The 23,339-nt window shown below is 43.7% G+C and overlaps 1 protein-coding gene across 1 annotated transcript in view; it reads left to right on the plus strand.

Annotated features, from left to right (window-relative positions):
- Positions 1–23,339, plus strand: part of PPM1E (protein phosphatase, Mg2+/Mn2+ dependent 1E) — a gene marked incomplete at its 5' end in the record, with an annotated part of 62,826 nt that overhangs the window by 37,804 nt on the left and 1,683 nt on the right. The window contains 5 exons of the mRNA XM_084272948.1: positions 15,884–16,002; positions 20,180–20,379; positions 21,872–22,060; positions 22,669–22,812; positions 23,088–23,181. Of these exons, the coding sequence (XP_084129074.1) occupies positions 15,884–16,002; positions 20,180–20,379; positions 21,872–22,060; positions 22,669–22,812; positions 23,088–23,181 (746 nt within the window). The remainder of the gene's footprint in view (positions 1–15,883; positions 16,003–20,179; positions 20,380–21,871; positions 22,061–22,668; positions 22,813–23,087; positions 23,182–23,339) is intronic.

Consider the following 23,339-nt stretch of genomic DNA (forward strand, 5'->3'; position numbering starts at 1 on the left):
GCTGCCTTTGCTTCCCTCTGTGTTTGATTTTGTTACAGTTTATTAAATGAATTAGGGCTTTGAAAACCAACGCTAATGAATGGCTGTCTAACCATTAAAGGTGGCACAGGATTGAGCATGTCTCTTTCTCTGCATATCTAATAACCGACGATGCTTTACACTTGTAAAGGCTTTTGGCTGGGGCCTTTTTGCTCACGCTAAAGGGAGTAGCTGGGTTTAATTATGCAAGGTGCTTAATTGCTATTTCTGGAAGTTTTGAGTGTCTTCAGCTCATGCCAAATCAAGCTCCTGACTTTTCATTCTTGGTAACTTCAGGCCAGGTTTGGCCCTAGATTACTCTTTCAGACCCCCAGTGTTTTTCCATCTGTTTGTGGCTACATGGGTGAAGGAGGAGTCTTCCTATATTCTCTGTATAGTACAGGAGCAACTGCTAATTGTCTGCAGCCCTCACGTTCCTGGTTTGTGACCTCAGCTTTCATCCTGACCAGAGACAAAGAAATGAGAAAGTCATGAAGCATTGTGTAGCCCAGGAACTCCAACAGGAGAGGGGCAGACGAGGAGTTCCCTAAAGTAAATACAAGAATATTTTATTAGGTGGTCTTGACTTTGTAATATGATGTCCTTCGCCATCACTGTCTATCCAAGGATTAAACCACAGTTTCCAGGTATTAATGAATTAAATTTCACAGTACTCTTCTAAAGTTTTAAGGCAACAGACCTATTTGACACCTAGATGGATGGATGCCGAGGGATTAAAGTGTCACTCAAGGCGCAGAACCGGGAGCAGTGCTCAGCCTCCTATCATCTTACATCTTCCAATTTACTACCCTGTGTCGTTAGAACTTAAATCGTGCTCTAACAGTAACTTTTCCTACGTTATCTCCAAGCTCAGCTGGTGTTCCTAATTTTTTTTCTTGGCATATTATTTTCAGGCTAACCAATGGCAGTGGTGTCTTTTATGTTGACTCCATGCATCATTAAAAAGCTCGCTCATGCAGGTGCACTACCTGTATTTTTATTTGAAAACTATCTGCCCTTGAGGCAATCTTTGTGCTGCCTGGCTGTACTTCTGATAGATCTGGTTGCATGCTATTAGCAGTCTTTTGCAGCTAAATCCCACAAAAATAATTCATTGCTATTTTTCAGTCTGGATTTAGAAAACAGATTATTTTTTTTTTCTTTTAACATTTCGTGCTTTGTTGACAGTTAACAATTCTTGCAGCCTCATGGCCTTTATCTCTAAACTCTGTCTAAAATCTCTGCTTCAACCAAGAAAACATACTTGGATTTCATCTTTGCCTCCCTCCTGAATTTGCTCTTTTGTGATTACATAATTACTGTTGTGGCTTCCTGCTGCCCTCAGTGCAGAACTGTGCCTTTCTGAGGCCTCTTCGTGTTTGGCTAGGGTTTTTTCCAAGGCCATTATCATTGGCAGACTTGGTATTGGCTGTGTGTTTTGGGGACAGAATCGGTTGAATTTTTGTGTTTTTAAAACAGGACTTGGTGCAGAGTTTACTGATGCCTTCTCTGGGTTAGCTTCATGCTTTTGTGTGACCTTTGATCTTCTACCTTAGTAATGTTCCTTCTTCCTTTTCCCAAGGAGTCTGTGGTGAGTTTTCCTATATAAATATACACACACATACTTATACATATACATATGTATTTCACTATTTGCCTTTAAGTCATTGTCTCAGGATGATGCTAAAGAGTGGCATGAGGAGGATGATGTAGATTGGGGAATGAGGTATCAAGGCAGACAGATGATTCTAACCATTCTCATTTTTGTTGAAAATCCCATCATAGGTGTAGAAAATCAAGATGTTATTCACATTATTCTGGTTACATTTTCACTTGGATAACTTCAGTTTCTGTGTAGATCCCCCCTGTTCTTTCTAGCATGGTCCACTTTTTACTGTTTGTCCAAAACCATTGTGTAATGTTTCTGTCTGTGGTTAGCAATTTGCTGTTTTTCATCTGAGGTAGCTTGTATGTCAGTGCTGGTAGAAGTAACCATTTATTTTTAGATTTATTTAAATCATTTGGGGATGTATAAAGTGCTGTAGATATAGAAGATAATAATTTGTCTCCAACGGTTCCTTATTTTTTATTAATGTTTTGATTTCATATTCTCTCTGTCTGCATATCACTTACTCCCTGAATATGTATTGCCATTGTAATTGATAGTGTGACTCCCAAGTAACTCTCTTAACTGCTGATTATAACTGTGACACTGCTCCATTTGAAGAAGCTTTGAGCCTACTCATCATCGTGGGTGAGTCAGTCCTTGCTAGTGTATTATTTACAATCCTGCTTCGTGGAGCTTCAAACAAGTTCTGTTGTGCTTGAGGAAGATGTTTTCTCATCTGAGTAAATTTTTGCCTGATCCTGAATTAATTTCCAAATAATGGTGCTTGTTTGCATTCATTTATCTTCCATAGAAGGAACCCCCTCATTTTTACACGTGTATGACATGATTTCTGTATTTTCTATACATGGGATGGACTTAAGTCCAGGCACTGGTGAAAGGCAGGACAGTAACACACATTTTCATCCCCTTTTCACCTCTGTTTTGCTCAGGCTCGTGTTGTCTATTGTGTGCCGCCTCCTTTCTTTAGAGGTATTATGTAACAGATTCCTTCTTGTATTTAGAGCTCGTCTGTCTTCTGAAGAGATCACAGGTTTAATAATAAACTTAGGGGAAGAGATGACAATCTTCCTTGAGGAGAGGTAGAGAGAAAGAAGAGTTGTTGGGTTATTCTTTCTTGAGCTGCAGTGGTGTGGGGGCAGCACTGTTGCCTCTGAGGTGGTTGAATTGATGCTGTTCATCCAACATGGCTCTCGCAAAGGAAAACGGGATGCGTAAGATGGTAGGAAAAGGCTGATTCTTTTGCACAAACAAAGCCCCAATTTTTGCTGAAAGAAGCAAGGTAGAATTTCCACAGAATTGAGAAGTCCATGGTAGGGGAACAACGTCTTTAATCTTGTGAGATTTACTTTGCGAAGTTGTAGCTATAAAAGGTTGAGAGCTCTTCTTTTCTCTTGACCTTAGGACGGTGACGGGGATGTGTGCGCAGATTTGGTTTGAAATGGCGCTGGAAGTAATTTTAGGACGTGTTTCCCAAGTTTTAAATAATTGTACCTTTCAGGATGGGAGAGAGGCAACAGCGCCGCAGCCTTGTTTGAAATCCTCAGCATGTTCAGAATCAATTCCTATAGCCTTTGTGCGCAAAAAGAGCTATATATAGCTGCATACTGCAGGCAAGCTGTATGTTACGCAGGCTCAGGACCTGCCTTACCCAAAGCAAATGCCATATTCCTCATCTTTTGAGCGCGGTCACTCCTGTGACATATGGCATCTTCAATAGAACTGGCTGGGTGAAAGCAGAATGTGGATTTTAAATAAGCCTCTGAACTGGGAGAGTGGGAAAGCCAAGGAGGGGGGAGCGGGGAAGCGCAGGGATCTGTGTCACTTGAGCCTGCCTGACTGTTCGGATACTATGGCTCATCCCTACAAACCAACACGTGATGGAGCTGGTTTCAGGTGCCTTAATAACCTGACGTGGCCTGGAAGTGGTATTTCCCCCTATTTCTTTGGCATTTGGTAAGAGGAGGTTGGTTTTGGGGTTTAACTCTCCAGGTTTTCATCTTTAAAATCCTTTTTCCTCCTTGGAGATGCCTCAGTGTGCAGCATTTCCTGCTGTAAATAGATCCACACAGAAAGCGGAAGGTGAGCTATAAAAGGGAAAGTGTTTGGTTTAAGCGTATGTTGCTACAACTACTCCCCCAGTTCTTCTCTCCGCAGCACTCGAGTGTAAATCTCTCCTTGTCATTTGTGGGCAAGATTCTCCTTGTGAATTGATTGTACATGGTGATTTTCACAGTGCTGCAGTCCTCTGTGATACCAGTACAGAGTGGGAAAGCATGATGTTCCCCCAGATTTCTACCCAGACATAGCTCAGCAGAGGCACTCTATCCCATCCATCACTTGCGAGAGAGATTTGAATGCATCTTCTAAGCCACAAAGAGCATCAACTCAACTACTGTGTTTAACATCATTTGTCAAGCATTGTCAAGATAATTTCTGTCCCTGTTGTTTTTTTGTGCTCGGTGTTTCATTATGTGGTCTTGTAAAAAAGAGGCACAGAGGAGAGACAGGACTTGGGATTTCCATGTTCCACCCTGGACCGTGAAGTTGGATTTGCCATTGTAAAATGCAGATCATTTCTCTGCTTTTTTTGTTTCCAGCTGAAAGGAAGGGAGGGAGTAGAAGCAAAAGAGAAACACTGAGTTCAACACTGGGATACTCTGAGGTGCATTTAGGCCATTAACTGGAAGGTATAGAGCCGTGCTAAATAACATCTAAATCATTAAGTTCTGGTTAATAATATTAAATAGCAGATTGAATGTGACCTGTTCAATCAAATCAAAGTCTCTTTATTTTTTTATATTTTTGTTTTAAATACCAGACTATACTTGGAAGGCTCTCTCTTACCTGCCCTTCGTGAATGTGATTATTGAAGATGGGTAGCAGTAAGTTTAACCATCATCTCTTTAGGAAATCTCTTAAACCAGGACTGGAAGCTGAATATTTTACAGCCCATAGAAAAACGTCTAAAGGCTGCCATTGTGTCATTCAGGCAAGAACAACCGAAAGCCCTAATGCATTTTATCTGCTGTTCTGTTCCTCAACACTATAAATAATTCAGATCTGTTGGCTTAACTACTACTGGCAACTGTTATTTATTAAGAATGACTGAAATAACTATGTGGCTCAGTAGAACAGAATGCATTAGGGACTTTAATGTGAAACAGAATAGCTAAAACATTCTGATTATCCTTTAAAGAAAAACCTGAGAACCCCAAACCCCACGATATCGTTTGCAGTTCCACAAAGGCTGAGTGAAAGGGGAATTAGGACGTGATCTTCCTGGAGTGAGCAAAGTTTTATCCCATTAGAAGACCAAGCACCCTTATCTTAGCCCCATTTACGCCTTTGGTGTCTTGTTCTGTGCCCTTCAATGTCAGTAAATTGAGGTTCCAATAACATCTTTAATTGTTCCTCTGTATCATGTTGGAATCTACTTGTAGTTACCACTTTATCTGTAAAAATTCTTCTTAAAGGTACCATGCAGTCTTTTAATTTTGCTTCTTGTTTGATTACCTTGCATGTCACGCTCAAGAGAAAGTAGGTAAAAGAGCAGGAGTGTTTTGTGACATCAGTGCAAGCGAAGTGCTGTTCTCCTCTCCCATTCCCGGCTTAGGGTTAATTAATAATACCCAGCCTGTCTCGGTACTGTTCATCCTTAGAGTTGAAATTGCTTTCCAGAGGTCAATATCATTATCCCTATTTTGCAGACAAAAAAAAAAAATGAAGTGGTTGGAAGGGCTAAGACCAGGCAGGATATTGCTGCAGCCGAAACGGAACATGTTACTATGGAGTGGCAGATATTTGGCTGTACATCATAAGATGTATTACTGTATAACACCAGAATGCTTTTGCAAGTCAACTGAATGTAAATGGTGCATTTGGAATAAATTTTGTATCACAAAAGAGTTGACATCCAGGACTCAGATGACTAATTATCTAATCTTACATCTGGCATAAACACCCAAGCCATTTGTATGATGAACTGCGTTTCGCGAGAGCGAGAAGGGAGCGAGGGAACATTCTCTGCTGACTCAGTGATCGTAAATCTTCTGGGGTGTGTTTTGCCTTACATTTGATATTTGTTCAATGGGTTGAAAGAAGTGAAGTGATCAAATGTCACTTGAAAATCCCGGCCTCTGGCTTTTATTTTCTCTCATTTGCATGAAGGCAAATATTACTTGGGGCCTAGCTCTGTGCGGCGGCACGGACAGCCCTTCATTTCAACGGGCACTGTAGGGTCATTGTCTTCATCCTTTTTAAAAGAAGTCATTTTATGTTTGTTTGCCTTAACAAGGAGCTGCAGCTCATCAATACAAATGAAGAGAGCGGTATGTGCTGCTGTGCAGCATTGTGTTTCATTTGGTTGAAATTAAGTCATTAACTAAAACAGTGCAGTACATCTTTCTTTCTGACCAGTCATCGGGGGACTTTGGCACGTTAATCTGATCTGAAATGAAATGGATGCACTGCTTTGGGTGATTCCTATTTAATCTTTGTTTCTGGAGGCATCAGGTGCACGGTGTATCCCTTTGGGTTAAGCTAAGGATCAAAGAAGGTTTGTTTTTAACAGAGAAAAAAAAATAGGAGGTGACTTGGTGGCAAGTAAATGACATGCCCAAACTTTGAGGGGCAAAGTGTGCCTGCTGCGACAAAGTTTTCAGCAATATGAACATTGTGGCATTAATAATTTATCATAAGGAGATAAATCATCAAAAACTCCAATTAGAATGTAAAATACCTGAAATAAAAGGACTATACGTAAGTATCTTCAGAGCAAGTTTGGACAGTCTCATTGATTTTTAGACTGCATCTCATTCTGGCTTGACAAAATACAGAATTTATAAATTAAATTTTATGTATACTGTGCATGGGTTTATGCTGATGTTGGCACACTTTCAGATGTAAAATTAAATTACTTTTTCCAATAAGCAGAGATTGAAGCATGGATTCCTTTCTTTGCTAATGGAACTCGTAGAAAGATATTGAATTATGCTGACTTCCAAATTGACTGAGAGCCAAAGAGGGAAAAATCAATGACATTTTTAATGTCCCGTGGAGCTTTTAAACAGGCCTCGGGTCAGGCAGAGAAACTCACCGTGAGATCACTCTTGTTGACATTGGTTTTCCAGTTAGGAAACGTACTTCTTCAGGTAAGCATGTGTCTTGCATAGATGTAGGCTCCATTCCCATTCCAGACATGGAGGTGCTAAGTAGGCAGTGACTGGTTTTTGGAACGGTGGGCAGAAGACTCTGGTTACAAGGCACGTGTGTCGCTCAGATGCCGGGTGGTTCTGTTGGCACAGAGAATGCACCATGTAAATACGCAAACTATGCCCCATAAAACAATAACAACAAAACCCAGAAGGCTCTTTTATCTCATTATAAATTCCTGAAAGCTGCACAGATAGGCAATTCCAATAAAAGATCTTTATTTTGATTAATTAACGATAGGGTAAATATAGATTTTATTTTCTTTACTGTGTGTTTGGATTTTCATAGCTGAACCCTTAAGATCTAAGCTTTGTCATAGATGTCCATCAAATGAGTGCCTTGATGGGATTTTTTTTTTTTTAATTAAAATATTTTTAAAATTTGGTAAAATGTGTTTTGTAGCAGTAATTAAAATTTTATCTGAGACTATCCAGTCCCTCAGAATCTTGTTGCTCTGATAGAAAAGGTTCTGATTTAGATAAGGGGAGACTGCTAGAGAGATACATCCTTGTCCTCTCTGTATTGTAACTGAGGTTTGTGAATCCTGTTCCTTTTCTGTAATAAAATGGTTTTTCTTTGTGTTCCTTCCAACTCTGGGCTTACCTTTCTTTGAGTATCAGATCGATATAACAGGGCTGTGAAGGGCTCTAGGCCTGGAATATGATTTTCAACAGCAAACTTTGTATCTTTGGTTCTTTGATGTAATGAAGAAAACTCTCCTGCAGTCACTTATGGGAAATTAATTTCTTGAATAATTTGGCTTTCAGCTCCTGGAAGATTTATCTTGGGTTTTTAAGGGTTGTTCATGTTATGGTAGATGACTCGTGTCATTTTAAAAGCAGCTGTAATATGGGTAGCATCGGTTCTGCAGAGATTGAAATACAAGCAGCCTCAGAACTGCCATATTGTGAGAATGAGTTAGAGGAATCATAGAATTAGGTTTCAAAGATAATATACAGACAATCTAGTCAGCAGAAGAGCCCTGTAGAAGCTGGTTTATGTCGTTCACAGTCCATCCCTTCAGCATCAATCACATTTTAGTGACAGTCATTAAATCCCAAATGCTCGTGAGTGGTTTGTGGTCAGCAACCATTTATTTTTTAAAATATACACCAGCCTTCATGACATTGTACCTCATCACTGAGACAAAGGTGACCTTTTTATTTGGTCTTGCTTACATCTTGTTAGTTTTATGTACTGTTGTGTGCACTTACCCCTCTGGAGAAAGGAAGCAGTGACTTGCTACGCAGCAGAAAATGGATTAGAGGTCTCAGTCTAATTCATGTGTTGAAGGTAGTGTGTTAAAAGTCAAGGGTTTCTCTTAATGACCTGTATTGTCAGCTGAAATTCTAGCAGCATCCTTCCAAGAAGCTGATTTCAAAGGTCTGGTTTGTAAGGGAACAAGGCTTCTGTGCTTGCAGGATCTGTCTGCCCATCGGGTTCCTCCCACTGAGAAGCTTAACCTTGCAGGCCAAATCCAATCAAGTTCCAAAGATGGGTTAAGTCTGGAAGATAACTGAATTCCTGTCAGTGAGCTGGCAGCTGGCAGCAGGGTGGGTGAGAATGGCTCTTCCAGGTGAGGGTAGGGTGGGCTGAGCCTGGCAGCGTCGGAGGGCCGGCCCGTACCCTGTTCCTAGCATAGCCAGTTTGTCCTGTAAACCAGACAGGGATGTGAGAGGCCTCCACAGGAGGCTGCAGAGGGGAGGCAGGCAGCAGAGCATGCAGGGTGCCTGGGCTTGCTATTCTGCATCTCTTGCTTGGCCTTCAGCTTCTGGTGAGAAAGGTACTTGCAGTTGTGTGTTTACAGACCCTGCAGTAGACGTGTTCTGGAACACGTTGGTGCAGGAGAGGTTGAGCGCGTGTGCGACGTAGCTGGAATGCGGCCTGATCTTAGGTTTTGGCATCCATTGATAAACCCAGTGCCAGCTGCCTCTGGACCTCAGAGCCTGGGAATCAGAGCTGCGCTCGCCTGCGGTGCTCAGACAGGAGAAACAAGGCAGGATATCCCTTTGCAGCCAGGTCTCCCAGGTAGTCAGATAAAAGACTATCTGAACCATGCTCTCTCAATCACGCTTTCATGAGCAATTATTTTTCCTTCATTTATTTTTTTCAGCATCCTGCCAGTATTTTAATTTCGCTCTCTGCCCTGATTATTTTCTTTTAATTATTTTGATACCCCGTGCAGCACAGCTCCCTCTCTGCTTCCTTCTGTATTAATCCCTATGAAAACCCCTGACAGAGGAGTGCAGCACCTGAGCCCTGCTGTGGGATCTGTGCCAACGCTCTCAGAATGGAGTTCTGTGGTTTTCCAAACCATCTGATCACCAAACGTGATTTCCTAGAGGTTTCTGTTCACGCCTAGTTCACGTAGCCTTTACTAGAGAGAGAATCTTGTTGACTCCTACTACCTCCTTAAACAACAGGGGAAGAATTTGAGTATTTTTATCTCAGATTAGATTGTAATTTGTGAACAAGTCAAAACAAGTGTCTTTGACGTGTAGCAGTTAACAAGTGATAGTTAACAGGTTATTTCTAAAGGCATTTTAAAATTGTTGTTCTTTTGATGGGGGGTTTTAAGAGTGGTTATTTTAAAATTGAGACTGCAAAGTATTTTTACCTATCTTAGTCATCGCTGTCAAATACGAGCTTCGTATAAGGTTTTATTTGGTGGGATAGGCTTTCAGTGATGGCAACCAAGTTGAGAACATGTATTATTCACCATCAGCAAAATCCTTGAGCCTAATAAGAACTTGCAAAGGGAAATCATTGCTTTTACAAAAGTACTTTTATTCATTGTATTTATCTGTGGAGTCTACAGGACATTCCTGAGACCAGTGCTCAGACAAGTAAGATAGAGCTTCACAGAATAAATACAGTGATAAACACAGAAAGTCTGATTGACGTGTTGAAGTATGTTCACCCAGCTGTGGAAGATGTTATCTGGGCAGCTCACCTTGGGTTTGGGGTTTGTTTTTTTAATGTCCACTTAAGATAGCCTTAACTGCAGGGAAATATCCACAAGAACTTGTACTCTCCAGAGCATGGCAGTGAGCAAAAGGCCAAATATTGGTAACAAGGAGGTACCTGCGTAGTGGCTCTATAGTGTATGGGAATGGTAAAACACATCAGGAGGAGCGTGTATTTTTGTAATGGTTTTATATTATATTTCTGTTGCTTTACAACTGTCACCACAAGGACAGAATCATTTTGAATGTGACCAGGCAGCTGTCTCTGTGAAGCCTATAGATAGCAGCTTCCTTGTGTAGCACATTTTCAGCTCCTTCAAACAGATTTATCAAGCATCTTTACTGTCTAAACGCTGCCAGCTCGAATGACTCCTCAAGGAGCTTTTGGTTACGTAATCTCTTAAAAGGTGCATTGTTTTTTCTGTTTGTTTCTTTTTCTCTCTCTCTCTGTGCTCCGGGTTTGTTGGGGTTTGGGTTTTTTATAGTAACTCGCTGCAGCAGCTGAAATCTAGTGCAGGGTTTCGCTGTGTGTGAGCGAAAAAACCCCGTATTCCCTTTGTCCACCGTGACCAGGCTTTAAATAAGCATCAGAACTTTCACCCAGCTGTGCAGAGCAGCAGAACAGCACAGGTCAGAGCCAGAGTGGTGAGCTTGCAGGAGGGTGCGATGCTTTGTGAGTTCGGAGAGGAGAACCTGCAGAGACAGGAGCTGGAAATAGCATTCCTTTGGCATAATTAGAAGATACATCCGTAATCATGTTGGAATCCGAGGACTGCTTAGCAGAATGTTCCTCTCTGGGTCCTGCCTGACAGAGAGGCCCCTCAGCTGATACCTTCTCTTTCTGGACGGCCAGGGGATGAAGGGATGGTTGGGTACACCGCCAAAGGATCTTCCCAAAGAATTTCTCTGCTCATTACTGCTGCGGTTCACAGCATGGGAACTTCCAGTAATAAAGACTTTAAAGGCTTCTTCAAAGAGCATCCAGGCTGTATCAGAAGCTCCATCTGGAAGAAGTCTCATGAGACTTTGGAGTGTTTTGTAAATACAGGCTGGGGACAAATGAGGGTTTTTCTTAAATTGAATCTTGCAAAACTTGCTTTCTAAGGAGAACTTGCAGCCGGCCGTGTTAATGCGAGAGCATCTACCAAACCACATTCCTGGTGCAGTGTCTTTTGAAAAGGGTGCAGTTAGCTTGTCATCCCTACAAAGTCTTTTCCTAACACAGTAAATTATAGGCCTTGTGGGAATGTGCTGTACTTGGTTCTTTTTGGGTCGTGTTCTTGGGCCTGGATTGCTGTGTGAAACCCTACACGATGCTTTATACCGTTTGCCTGTGGATTTGGGTTGGGTTTCAGCAGATTGAATAGCATTTCTATTTAAATCATGTTTCATTCTAACTAAAACAATTGCTGTTCTGTAGTGTCAGGGGATTCTTGAGGTAACAGGAACGTTGTATGTTTTGTGATTTACTGACTGGTTTTGCCTTTGAGAGGCACCAGTATGTTCCGGTCCATTTTTCCTGCTGTGTTTGGGTTAGTGATGCCTCATCAGCTGCACCAGACCACGACAGCATTACGTGTTTTCAGCACCAGTGGCACTTGGTTATATATTTTGGTCAGGGGAGGTAATGTCCCTGGAGCATCATTTTCCCATCAGCAGTGCTAATGCTCCAGGAACACCAGGATTGCTGAGTTTTAAGAACTTGACATCTTTCTTTTGTGATTTTCCTTTTGAGAGGCATCAAATTTTCTTAGAATGGGTTTCCATCATGACCATGACTTAGCTGTCTGCATCAGAATAAACCTGCCTGTCTAGAGCTGTTGTTTGTTCCCGTATTCCACTTAGCACTTCTGGCAGCACACGAGGGCAGGGAATGGGGAAAGCTCTGTAAATCTTGCACAGATTGAAAATCTCTCCTACTATCATCGAATCACAGAATGTGCTAGGTTGGAAGGGACCTTTAGAGGCCATCTAGTCCAACCCCCTGCAGTGAGCAGGGACATCTTCAATAGATTAGGTTGCTCAGAGCCCCATCAAGCCTGACCTTGAATGTCTCCAGGGATGGGGCCTCCACGATGGGGCCTCCACTATGTCTCTGGGCAGCCTGTGCCAGTGATGCACCAGCCTCACATTGAAAAATTTGTTTTCCTAATATCCAACCTAAATGTACTTTTTTCTAGTTTAAAACCATCACCCTTTGTATCATCTTGGTGTTTTTCCCTTCAGTCGTGCTCTTACCTAGAAATCTCAGTATTTTACAAGTACTGAATCAAGCCTTCCACAGCCTTCCTCCTCCTCCTCTTCTCCCCCGGGAAATGACATTATCATCCCTTGTTTGTAGATGAGGAATCAAAGGTCTGGGTGGTGAAATGACTCGTCCAAGGTCAGCTGCTAAATTAGTGGCATGGCTATGAATAGACGTCGGCATTCTGGCTCTCGGCTCGCTGCTAAGCAAGATTGTGCCCTCCCAGTTTCAATTTGTCATAACTTAATGACTAATAACATCGGAGGATCTAGAATGTGGCAGAAGAATGTATTTTCAGCAGCCAACAGGTAATGGTTAGTTACGCCAGCAGCAGGTCGCGATGTGCCTCCCACGCCCCTCAGGTCCTCCCTGCTGCTGCTTCTTCCCTGTGAGAGTGTGAGGACTGCCAGGGTGGCAAATGCTGATCATCAGAGTGCAGGGCTCTGTCAGCGTGTGCTGTAGGTGCTCACCTCAGTGTTTGCTTTGTGATAAAAACTAAGATCCCAGACCTTGCTTCTTCATTTGTGTAACAATAACAAAGTGTCCTGACTTCAACACCTCATCAATTTCAAAAGGAGGGATAAAAACCCCTCCATCGCAGCCTGCTGTTCCTTGAAGGGGATAAGTAATTTAACTGAAGTCCTCTCAGGAGCCAAGTAAGAGAAGTAAATGTTGAGTTGTGCTAATCAGGAAGAGGAAGTCATCTGTCTGCATCTGGTTGCTTCCCTGCTTACATGGCATAGCCCTGTAACAGCTACATAAGAAGCTTTGTGATGAACAAATGTCAAGGGCAATTAATTCTTTGGCAGGCAGCTGTTATTATTAGGACAAAGAGTGGCCAGACATAGAAGGAAAGCCTTCAGCTGCTTTATTTTCCTCTACCTTTTCCATCGGAATTGCTAAGTCACTCAAACCCCAGCGGTGAACCTTCATGCAATAAGAATTTGAAATCTGCCATCCCTTTTTTTAGCGGGAGACCTTAGATTAGATTTGGAGCACAGAGGAATAGCTCAGAGAAGACGTTTGGAAAGTCTTCACCACTTTAATGCTATCAGGAGGGAGCAGAGTTATGTGTTAAGCTGGTAACGTAATAATATGTGGGCTGAGTTAAGCCCACTTCAGACTGTTTTTCTCAAACTTAATTGATGGAAACGGCCCACTTTTAGGCTTGATTTATTACCTTAGCAGAGTTATTCCAGGATTGCTGCAATGCAACGGTGGGTGTTCCAAACACACCCACGCTGCCAGAGAATCAGGAAGGATGTACTTAAAATCCTCTAATTTATCTAATAACATCTTTAGCAGCTTTTTGTGTGGGTTTAGCATTGTGATGGAAATGCACTCTTTGGCTGGATGAAGCGCCTCAGCGTGAAGCCACCAGCTCTGACTTGTAGGGACATGTAAATACCTTTGGAGCTGACTGGGGGAAACACTCTGACCAGCTACATATGCTGCAAACGCACCTCCCAGTTTTGTAATCTGTCACTAGGCTTCAAATAATACCTCACAATTCAGACACGAACGTTCATGACTCCAGATCTTCACAGAAGTGGCTTTCCCGCCTTCCACGCCTTCCTGCCTTCCCGCCTTGCTACCTTCCTGCTTTCCCGCCTTCCCCGCCCAGGCAGAGCAGAGGTTTCCTGCGCCGGGGGGTGTTTTTTCTCTGCTCTTTTAGGTCCTCAGTCTCTCATTTAGCAGTCGTCATGTCCTCAGTTCCTAACTGGGTTCCCTTTTTGACGTTTTTGAGGGAACATCAAAAACCAAGTCTGGCTTTCCTACCAAATTTCAGCATGGAGCTGGTGAAGGGTAAGCCAGCCTTGGGCTGAGATTCCTGGAGGCGCCGGCACAGCCTGTTACGTCCGTGCCCAAAGCGAGCTCTGTCTGCCAGTGCTTTCAGCACGGATTCTTCTGCTCTTCCTTACGTAGGCTGAGCCTTAATCTTCCTCTGTGCTTTGTCAGAGCGCTGTCCTCGCGGTGCTGCGAGCTGCTGGCGTAATTATTCTATCCCTGGCATCGCCCGCTCTCGCCTTCGGTGTAACATGGAAATGGCGTGTAACATGAACGGTACCCGGTATCACCGCTCCGGAGTACCAGAGCTAATAATAGACATGAAGAACCTGCTCTCTGTGAGCTAAATAAAGGCAGACAAGACGAGACAGAAAATCAGCTTCTACACGAGCCAGAAGTGAGGGAGGTCCCGGTGTGTTTTCCTCTTGCTGATTACTCTTACCACTGGGCATCGCTGTATGTAAATAGGATCAGAGTTCCTGTGTTGTGCTGGGAAGAGCCAGTCCTAAGACAGCTGATTTCCTCCAGCAGTCATGCTTCATTAGCACTGAGGCTTGGAGGTGCTGCGTGAGCGGAATGCCCAGCTGCTCATTCTAGGAAATACTCTTATGGAGGGTACAGTACAGGGGTTTCAAGTAGTTTTCTGCACAACTTCACAGGGCAATGTATCACTTGGACAAAGCTATTTATTGCTAATCTTATATTTAAACAACATATAGGTATGTTGAATAGTAAATAATGAGGGTTGGAGGACTGATTTTGCATACATCTCCTAAATCTGTTATATAATCCCAGAGCTCATAGCAGCATTCGCTATCAAGGGTCTGGAAAACTTTGTGGTAAAATGGCTTCTCAAAACCGCCGAGTATCACAAACCTGATTTTATTTTTCTGGAATTCAGATTTTGCTGCTGAAGCTGTGGCATGTGGACCCGTTTAGGATGGCAGTTGGCTTTCCTGGGCAGTGAACCAAATGTGAATGCAAGCGGTGGTTGCCATGTGCTTCCCAGGCTCCAAAACGAAGTCTGACAAGTCCGGTTTTGTGTGTAGAGGTTTTTCGGCTCTGGATCAGGTTGGACCGTTGCTTCTAGGCTAACGCCTCCTCTCCAACCACACTAAAAGCATGAGAACAGCCTTACTGGGCCTAAGCAGAGGAAATAGGCTGAGGAAGTGTATGGGCTCAGTGCCTGCTCCCTGGACCAGCTCACACAGAAGTCAGCTGATGGATGGCTTCTGAGACTGAAATCAGCTCATCCGTCTCTGTGCGGTCTGCAGAGGCAGACGTGTCTCATGCAGGACATTGTTGCCCCCGCGATAACCTGGAGGAGTTAAGGCAGACCAATGGGAAATACAGAGTCATGCATAAATTAAGAGGTACTAAGCTTCTCTTGAGTGAGAGAATGTACATTAAAGTGGCCTTGGCTTGCTATAGATTAATTAACCCTGGGAGATAGCAGGTTTAATTAAGCTACGGTGAGTTAAAGCCACTTTACTCGTGATAGAGCTCATTCAGGAGGGAGCTTTTTAACCTTACGCACATCAACTTTGTACCTCCTGTGGGTTTGGCTCCACTTTCAGTGTCTTGTGATGAGGTTTTGGACTCTTTGAAAACCAAGGACTTCTCTTACCCTTTGGAATCCTGACTCCAACTCCTAGGAGAAATCAGACAGAATGGTGTTAAGAGACAAGCGTGCAATGCTCACGTGGATGATGAGTGCTAAGCCAGGGTTGCGTGATAGACCCTGCAGAGGGGTTGAAGTCAGATTTGAAAAGCATTTAAACAGAGGTTAAGAGATGGCAGATTAAAACTTTGAAACGGGGAGCTTAAGAGTGAAACAGGGTTACTAAAATCCCTGTGGTGGGTTTGAGATCTTGCTGCAAGGCTGCGGTACTGCCTAGCAAAGACGACTCACAAGCTTTATAAATCTTGATTCAAGTTCCTGTTCGTTTATAGAAGAGATTTGACTGCAAGTTACCTTGCTAAAGCAGATGAAAATATCTTTTTGTGTTGTTTTTTCTTTTCCAGTAACTGCCCTTCATTTTTGGCTGCTGCCTTAGCTAGAGCAACTTCAGATGAAGTCCTTCAGAGCGACCTTTCGGCACACTACTTACCAAAGCACGTGGACAACGCGGATGGGATCATACGTAAGTACCTCTGCGCCTGATACTGTACAGCTTTACATGGTGTAGATCTTTCATGTATATACTGGAACACTTTGCACGTAATTCATAGGTTTTTAAAGTCAGCAGTGGCTTTGGTGGCCCTTCCATCTAGTCTGACCACTTGAATGGTACAAGGTTTTCCTCACGTTCCCTTCTACCAGCTAAATGAGGTTGGACTAGTTGGCCAGTTGTCCTCCTTCAGTCTTAAAGCAAAATCAAATATATGTGGAAAGAGAGAACTTAATTCTGAATTACTACAGTAATTTTAAATTTTCTTTGGCTTTTAACTTTTTTTTCTATGGTTCCAGCAAATATCTTTCATGCTTAAAAAGAAAATGTCTTTTTCTCCATTTGTCTGCCTTGGCTAACAAGATTTTTGCAGCATCCAGCTCAAAGCCACATGCCCTAAATTGTTTCAGGATTCTGCTGACCTAAATAACCTTGGAAAAACTTTCTGGGATGCTCACTAAAGCGATGAACAACATTTCTGATGTGTATTGAGAGAAATTCTGTCAGTTGATCTTGAAAATAGGGTCACCAAACCCCTTTATCCATTCCCTCCTTATTTATTTAAAATAATAACAATAATATAATAATAAATTATATATATATAAATAATATTCTGGGGGTAAGTAGAATATACATATCTGGCGCTTCAAAAAGGAAGATTTTGTTGTATTTCTCAGAGGCCTCTGGAAACCTGAGAAAGAGAAAAACATGTGATGGGTTCCCTTTTTGTAGGTATTGCTGCCTCCTCCTGCTGAGCAGGTAAATGGAATAGATTTGTCATTGTTCTGGCTGAGCAGCCTTCATTAATTTCAAATTGAGATCTCTGAGACTTGCATAAATATTTGACAGTCTCCAAGGAAATGTTGACTAAGCCTCCACACAGAATATCTAAAGACTTCAACAAAAAGAAGAAAAAAAACCCCCACCATGAAACCCTGGTACCTACAGAAATTGCTGTTTAACTGTGTCTAAAGCTGCAACACACTGATGCAAACGTAGAGTGAAAGGTGTACAGGCTGTAGTGGGCACTGAAAAGGTGACTCCAGATACAGTATGTGGTGAATTGTCATAACAAAGGTACTCCAAAATAAACCACACCTTTACAGATGCAATGTGAAGTGTCAAAATATGAAGATAAAGGGTTCAGAGGAAGAGAGAGAACATCTTCTGGACTGTAGTAAAGCAGTGGTTTCACGTGAATACTGCAATTTCAAATAATATGCTGTAAAAGCTAATTTTTGAAGGGGAGCATTAGCTCAAGTGATGTGAGGTTTGGGTAAGAAAGCTGTAACAAAACTAGAGGGACTCATGCAGGGCTGAAGGAGATGTCATTGCAAAAGGTCACCAGTGCCATTCCAGCTAAGTTTCTTAGCAGGAGTTCTTTGAGAAACCTGGGCTAGTTACTTAGAAGACAGCTGTGACTGCTCAATGCCCTCTGGTACCATACAGGGAGACTTTCTTGCTCTGAAAGAAGACAAAGGGAACTGTGGCAGGTGATGAAAATGGGATTTCCACATCCTGAAGCTTTGTGCTCAGAGTTTCCTGTTCATTCTAATGGTGTCTGGACTGCTACAGAGTGGGGAATCAAGCTGAATTTAGCTGTCTGGTTTTGATATCCAATTCTATGTCACTTTATCTTACAAACCTGGGAAGATTTTTACTCTGTATAATACAAGGAGACGTTTACCTGATTTGCCTCAAGTTTGAATTTCCTAGAAGAAAAAAATGATTATTCCTAATTTCCTTAGTGACACGTTTCACTCTGAGAATTCCAACGTGACAAATCATATTGCCTACTCAGGAGTGGTAAAACCAGTTATTGGTGTGCTGGTGGAAAGGAAATTAGAAGTTTCATGATGGAAGAATGCTGATCTTAAAAGAAGAAAAGCTGGTTTGAGTCTGAGAATGTAGGACTGCAGGAATGTGAGTCTGTTTGGGGTGACCATGTGTCTTTGGATAGCCAGAACAGAATCCCAGTTAGACCAGGACTGATTATTCCCTTCCATTTGTACTGGAGAGGAACAAGAGAGCTTCCATGAGAACTAAAACTCATTACTTCCTTTTTGAAAGGTTGGGTTGAAAACATTTAGTTTTCTTTGTTGTGGAGAAAGATACTAATACTGGAGGTTTGGCATTGTTAAGGAACCACTGAAGGAGGCTGGAGAGTGGGACCATGTCACATGGGGGAGGTATCTAAAATATCCAGCAGACTTCCCAAATCACAGAGTCCAGAGTCCCCCTGCTTAGTCTTTCCAGGTGCTAGGAGATGGGATTGCTGTAGCTGAGGCACAGAGAAGTCATTGCCTGGTCAGAAACTGGAGCTCTTAAAGAAGGCTGGTCATTGGCTTGATGACATGTCCACAAACCTGGCTACTGATCCCTGCTGTCACACTCCCCTCATTTTCAAGGAAGGCCTTAAAATTTAGGCACCAAAAAGCAGAATCTGGTCACAGGTATTCTCTCTACCCTGATCTTGGTCTAAAAGAAGTCAGTCATCTTTGGGAGCAATAATGCCTGAGCTGGATTTCCCACTAGCTGTGGGTAGAATTAAGCTCCACTTCCAGCACTGGGGATTTTGGAGCAGCAGGAGGGAAATGAAATTCTCCATGACACAACCGCAGTGACAGCTGAGTCAGCTCTGGCTCAGTGCTGCACCATTAACAATTGATGAGTAATTTACAGCTGCAAGGGGGTGGTTTGACTGTTGTGGGCCTTTCTCCTGTTTTAACCTCAGGAGCAATTACAGATGATGCTGCCACTCCATGTACTCCCTGCTGGGGAAGGGTTTACTCCCTCCCTCCTTCAGAGCGATGCTCTGAAGTGTAACAGCCCCGTGACATTGAAACGTACACTGTGTCCCTTCAGATGTGCCCACTGGAAAAACATGGAAGAGCATGTGTGTGGGGTTCACCTCTGGGAAGTGTTAATTTGGACACGTCAGGCTGGGCCTGTTCCCTCCTTAGATACGTTACCCAGCAGAGAGATTGCTGGCAGCACCGGTGAGAGTGGATTAAGTGGTGTGGGGGAACCAGCACCCATCACTGCAGCAGTGGCAGGATGAGTCCCACCACTTGTTTTCAAAGCTGTAGGATTGAGAAGCCAAGGCTCCTCCTTTTGATGATGCTCTTAGCTTATGCCTATCTTAGAGGTGGCTCTTGCAGACCAGGCTTGAACCAACTTGGCAGCAGCCGAGCTGAGAATGTATCTTGCTCCCAGGGATCTTTGTCCCCGATGACTGCAGCCTGCATCTTGTGTAGTACCACAATCAGTAACGACTGCTTGTAGGATCTTCACAAAGATCTTGTGAACTGAGAAGATGCTGGGACCCTCCCTCTGCTCCCTGCATTTGGGCCATTCCTCCTCCAGGATTGCTGCTGTGTAGCTGTGGTGATCTCTTGCCTTGCAGAACGATGGTGTGTGAGGAGATCTTGATGTGTGCAGCTCTGATTCCCATTTTCCTCTCCTGAATTTCAGAACAACTCTCAGGCACCTGAGTGTTCACATTTCAAAATCACTATTTCTCAGGTGTGACAGTTCAGCCTTCTCTTAAATTTCAGCCGTTGATGGTTCTCCCATTGCTCATGCAGATTTCTTTGACACACCATCCAGCCAGGAATCTGGAAATAATGTTAGGAACTAACGTGTGCACCATGCCGGTGAGCGTGCACACTGCCAGAACACCTTCAAGGAACACTCTTCATTTCTGTAGGTTCTTTGCTGCTGTATTGCCTCAGCTCTGCAGTGAGGTGGTGTCTGGAGCAGGTTGTTTGCTCTAAGCCCAGCACATCACCGTACTAGGTTGTGGGTTTTGTATGGGCTGCTGCTGCCCTGCGCAGCGCGACACAGGGGATCGAACGCTGAGGGAAACGGATTTGCTTTTCCTTTTTCCTTATGCTGCAAATGAGTTCCCCAAAGGCACTGGGGAATGTTTAAGTTAAAAAGACAAACAAACAATGAGCTGCTTACTGATGAGCACTGATTATGGTGAGTTTGGCTTCCTCTTTTTATGCATCAGAGCCCAGAATTTCCCTGCTGACATCCATTTCAGCTGCTTGGCTAAAATGGGTTTGTTTCATCTTCGTAATGTATGCAAGGAAAAAAAGTTCTCCCTTGCTCTTAGCCTTTCATTTGTGGTTTTTGCCTTCCCCAGAGATTGAGACAGTGAAGCTGGCCCGCTTGGTTTACAGCAAACTGCATGAGATCTGCAGCAACTGGGTGAAAGACTTCCCGCTCCAGCCGAAGCCCCACCGCTACTATGAGACATCCATCCACGCCATCAAGAACATGCGCAGGAAGATGGAGGACAAGCACGTCTGCATCCCCGACTTCAACATGCTCTTCAACCTTGAGGTAAAAAGAGATCATGCAGAAGGCAAATGTGTATGTTGAACACACCACCCTGCTGTGGTGTGTTGTGAAATGTCAAGGTAGGAGCCTGGATTTGGCTGAAACTGCCCAGGTAGAAGAGGATTGCCTTCCTCTTCCTTATTCATTCTGGAAAATAAGGAGAAAGATTGCCAGGACAAGCTACAGAGAATAATATACTGGGAAACAAAGCGGTTCAGCTTGTAGTTCATTGCTGATTCAGTTGCTGCAGGGGTGGGTCTGTACAGCTTTTCAACGCTTCCTCTTGGGAGGAAGAAGCCAAAAGGAAGAGTAAGGAAAGAAAGTTTAAAAAAACCAAACCCAAACAAAACCCCAAACCACAAAACTTAGACGAGAAAGGGGCATAGTTCACACAAGGATCCGGCAACACGAGTGGTTTGGTGAACCACAGCCAGGCTTCCCTCTGTTAATTTCCCACTGTGGCCATGGGGAAAACACTCATGTTGCTCTTCCTTGAGAGATAAAACTGGACACTGAGGAACAGCAAATAGAAGAAAGTGGTGAGAGTTTTATCTTTAGGATCAGATTGCTGCATAATTGCTTTTATATTGCACCCTGTAGCTTTAATAACCATCTTATGCCCCATCCACATCCTCGCCTTGAACTGATATTAATGCAAACAGAGGCAGATCTTTTCTTTGCCTGTCAATTCTCAGCTTTCATATTCCAATTTGTGTTGGAGCCCATTACTTAAAAATTAGGTGTGAATCCTCTGTTCATTGAGCTGGCTGTCAGGGCTGAGGCGACGCTGACAGCAGGTCGGTGTGTTCTGTGTATGAACAGGCACTGATGTCTCTCGGTGCCGCATTGTGTCTCAGCACAGGTAAGGGGGAGCTGAGAAAACTGTCTTGGAGATGAGTGATTTTGCTGGATGTAATCTGTGAATGTGATTACAGTTACTTGATGAGAGAGAACATACTTCTTTAAAAAAAAACCCAACACCCAAGCATCTAAAGTGCTATGGATTAGATAAAAAAATCCAATGAAAGCAGCGGCGGGCTGGCTTCACATTGTAACTGTACTGGAGTTTTCTCCCTGGTGGATTCCTGTCTTGATGTAGCCTTCATGCAAACTGTATTGGATGTTCTTCTCTCTCTGTGGTCTTTGCAGTCACAAAAGCTTCTGCACGGTGTGATGAGGATGGCACTTCCCATTTGAGCTGAGTGACTGAATTGTAACAAATGGGACATAAGGAGCACTGAGAGTGCTTCACAGGTGATTCTTGCAGGACATCCCTTGCAGTTTGCAGGCAGAATTCAGCAGCAATAAGATGGAAATTTCCCACTGGTGCAGGTGAAGATTGTCTGAGTAGTTTGTTTTTCCAGTCCAGACTGTGCCTCTCAGTGCAGCGTAATGAGGACACCACAGTTCTCAAGTCAAAAGCTTCGAGACAATCCCATTAGCTGTTTGCATTGCTTTCTCCTGAGTTGTTTTCTCAATGTGTTTCCACTGACAGGACCAAGAGGAGCAAGCTTATTTTGCAGTGTTTGATGGTCACGGGGGAGTGGATGCTGCCATCTATGCCTCCATCCATCTCCACGTGAACATGGTCCATCAGGAGATGTTTCAGCATGACCCGGCAGAGGCGCTGTGCCGAGCTTTCCGGGTGACCGACGAGCGCTTTGTCCAGAAGGCAGCCAGAGAGGTAATTGTGTTACCTGGGCTTGACTCTGGATGAATTCATCTGCCAATTCCCCCTGTGTTGGGGTGCTCCAAGCGCTGTGCCAAGCACAGTCCATAGAGGCCGTGCCTGCTGCTGGGCTTCTCCACACTCCGTACAGATGTCAGCCTCTGCGGCACACAGTATCCAGCTCATCTAGAAAGATGCTGCTGCTATTCATATGATCATGTGCTAACTAGGTTTAGTCCTCAGGGTGGGTTTTTTTCCCTTCATCTTTACAACAGAGGTTCTTCCTTGCTCCAGAAAGCAAGAATAGATGGATAACTGACTCCTCTCCCTCCTCCCATCGATGGACACAGGAGTCTGCTGAAGCGTTAGCATGACAGATCGCAGGCAGAGCTGAGCTGCTGCAAGGGGACCTTGGGGCGAGGGAAGTCATGGGGCCAAGTCGATCACTTCTGTTCAGCCAGGCTGGGGCTGCACAGTGGTAGCTGTAAGGAGAGCACTGCCTGTGAACAGACTGTATTGCAGTATCAACTGGTTAAGTCCTCTCATTAAGCAGGGAAATGCTTCACAGTGGTTTCTTTTTTTCTCATTTAAAACTGGGGATGTTTTTTTTCCACCCTATCCAGAGTCTGCGTTGTGGAACCACAGGAGTGGTGACTTTCATCCGAGGAAATATGCTGCATGTGGCTTGGCTCGGGGACTCCCAGGTGATGCTCGTGAGGAGAGGCCAAGCTGTGGAACTGATGAAACCCCACAAACCAGATCGAGAGGTGAGAAGGGCCTGTTCTCAGTACACCCAGGCAGTGTTTGCTGCTGAAGCTGACAGGTATCAGGGATGCATGGACATTGAGCGTTGCCTTCCCCAGGTCCGTGGGAGCGGCAGTGCATGTTCCAGTTACCCTGCTCTGGAAGTTGGGATGGATTTGTGTGCAAATCCTTTGTTCTCTGGTGGTGAAAACAACCAAGCATCTGTTAGAGCGTTCAGAGCACGATGGCAGCACTGAGCGCTCTGCCAAAATGACTCCTGTGTTGTCTTGCTGTTTAGGATGAGAAGAAGCGCATCGAGGCACTGGGTGGCTGTGTGGTTTGGTTTGGAGCTTGGAGGGTGAACGGGAGCCTGTCAGTCTCCAGGGCTATTGGTAAGAATGGGCTGCAATTCCCTTCTCAGGCTTTATCTGTTTTAATAAGCACTTTAATTTTCCAGTTATCAAAGTCTGGAATACAGCTGAAGATAAGAATTGCGAGCAGTGGCCTCTGTTGGGTTGGGTTCTTTTTTTCCCTCTTGAGTTTGAGGGAA

Source organism: Gallinula chloropus (genome assembly GCF_964237585.1).
Source record: "Gallinula chloropus genome assembly, chromosome: 19".
In the NCBI taxonomy this organism is placed as follows: Eukaryota; Metazoa; Chordata; class Aves; order Gruiformes; family Rallidae; genus Gallinula; species Gallinula chloropus.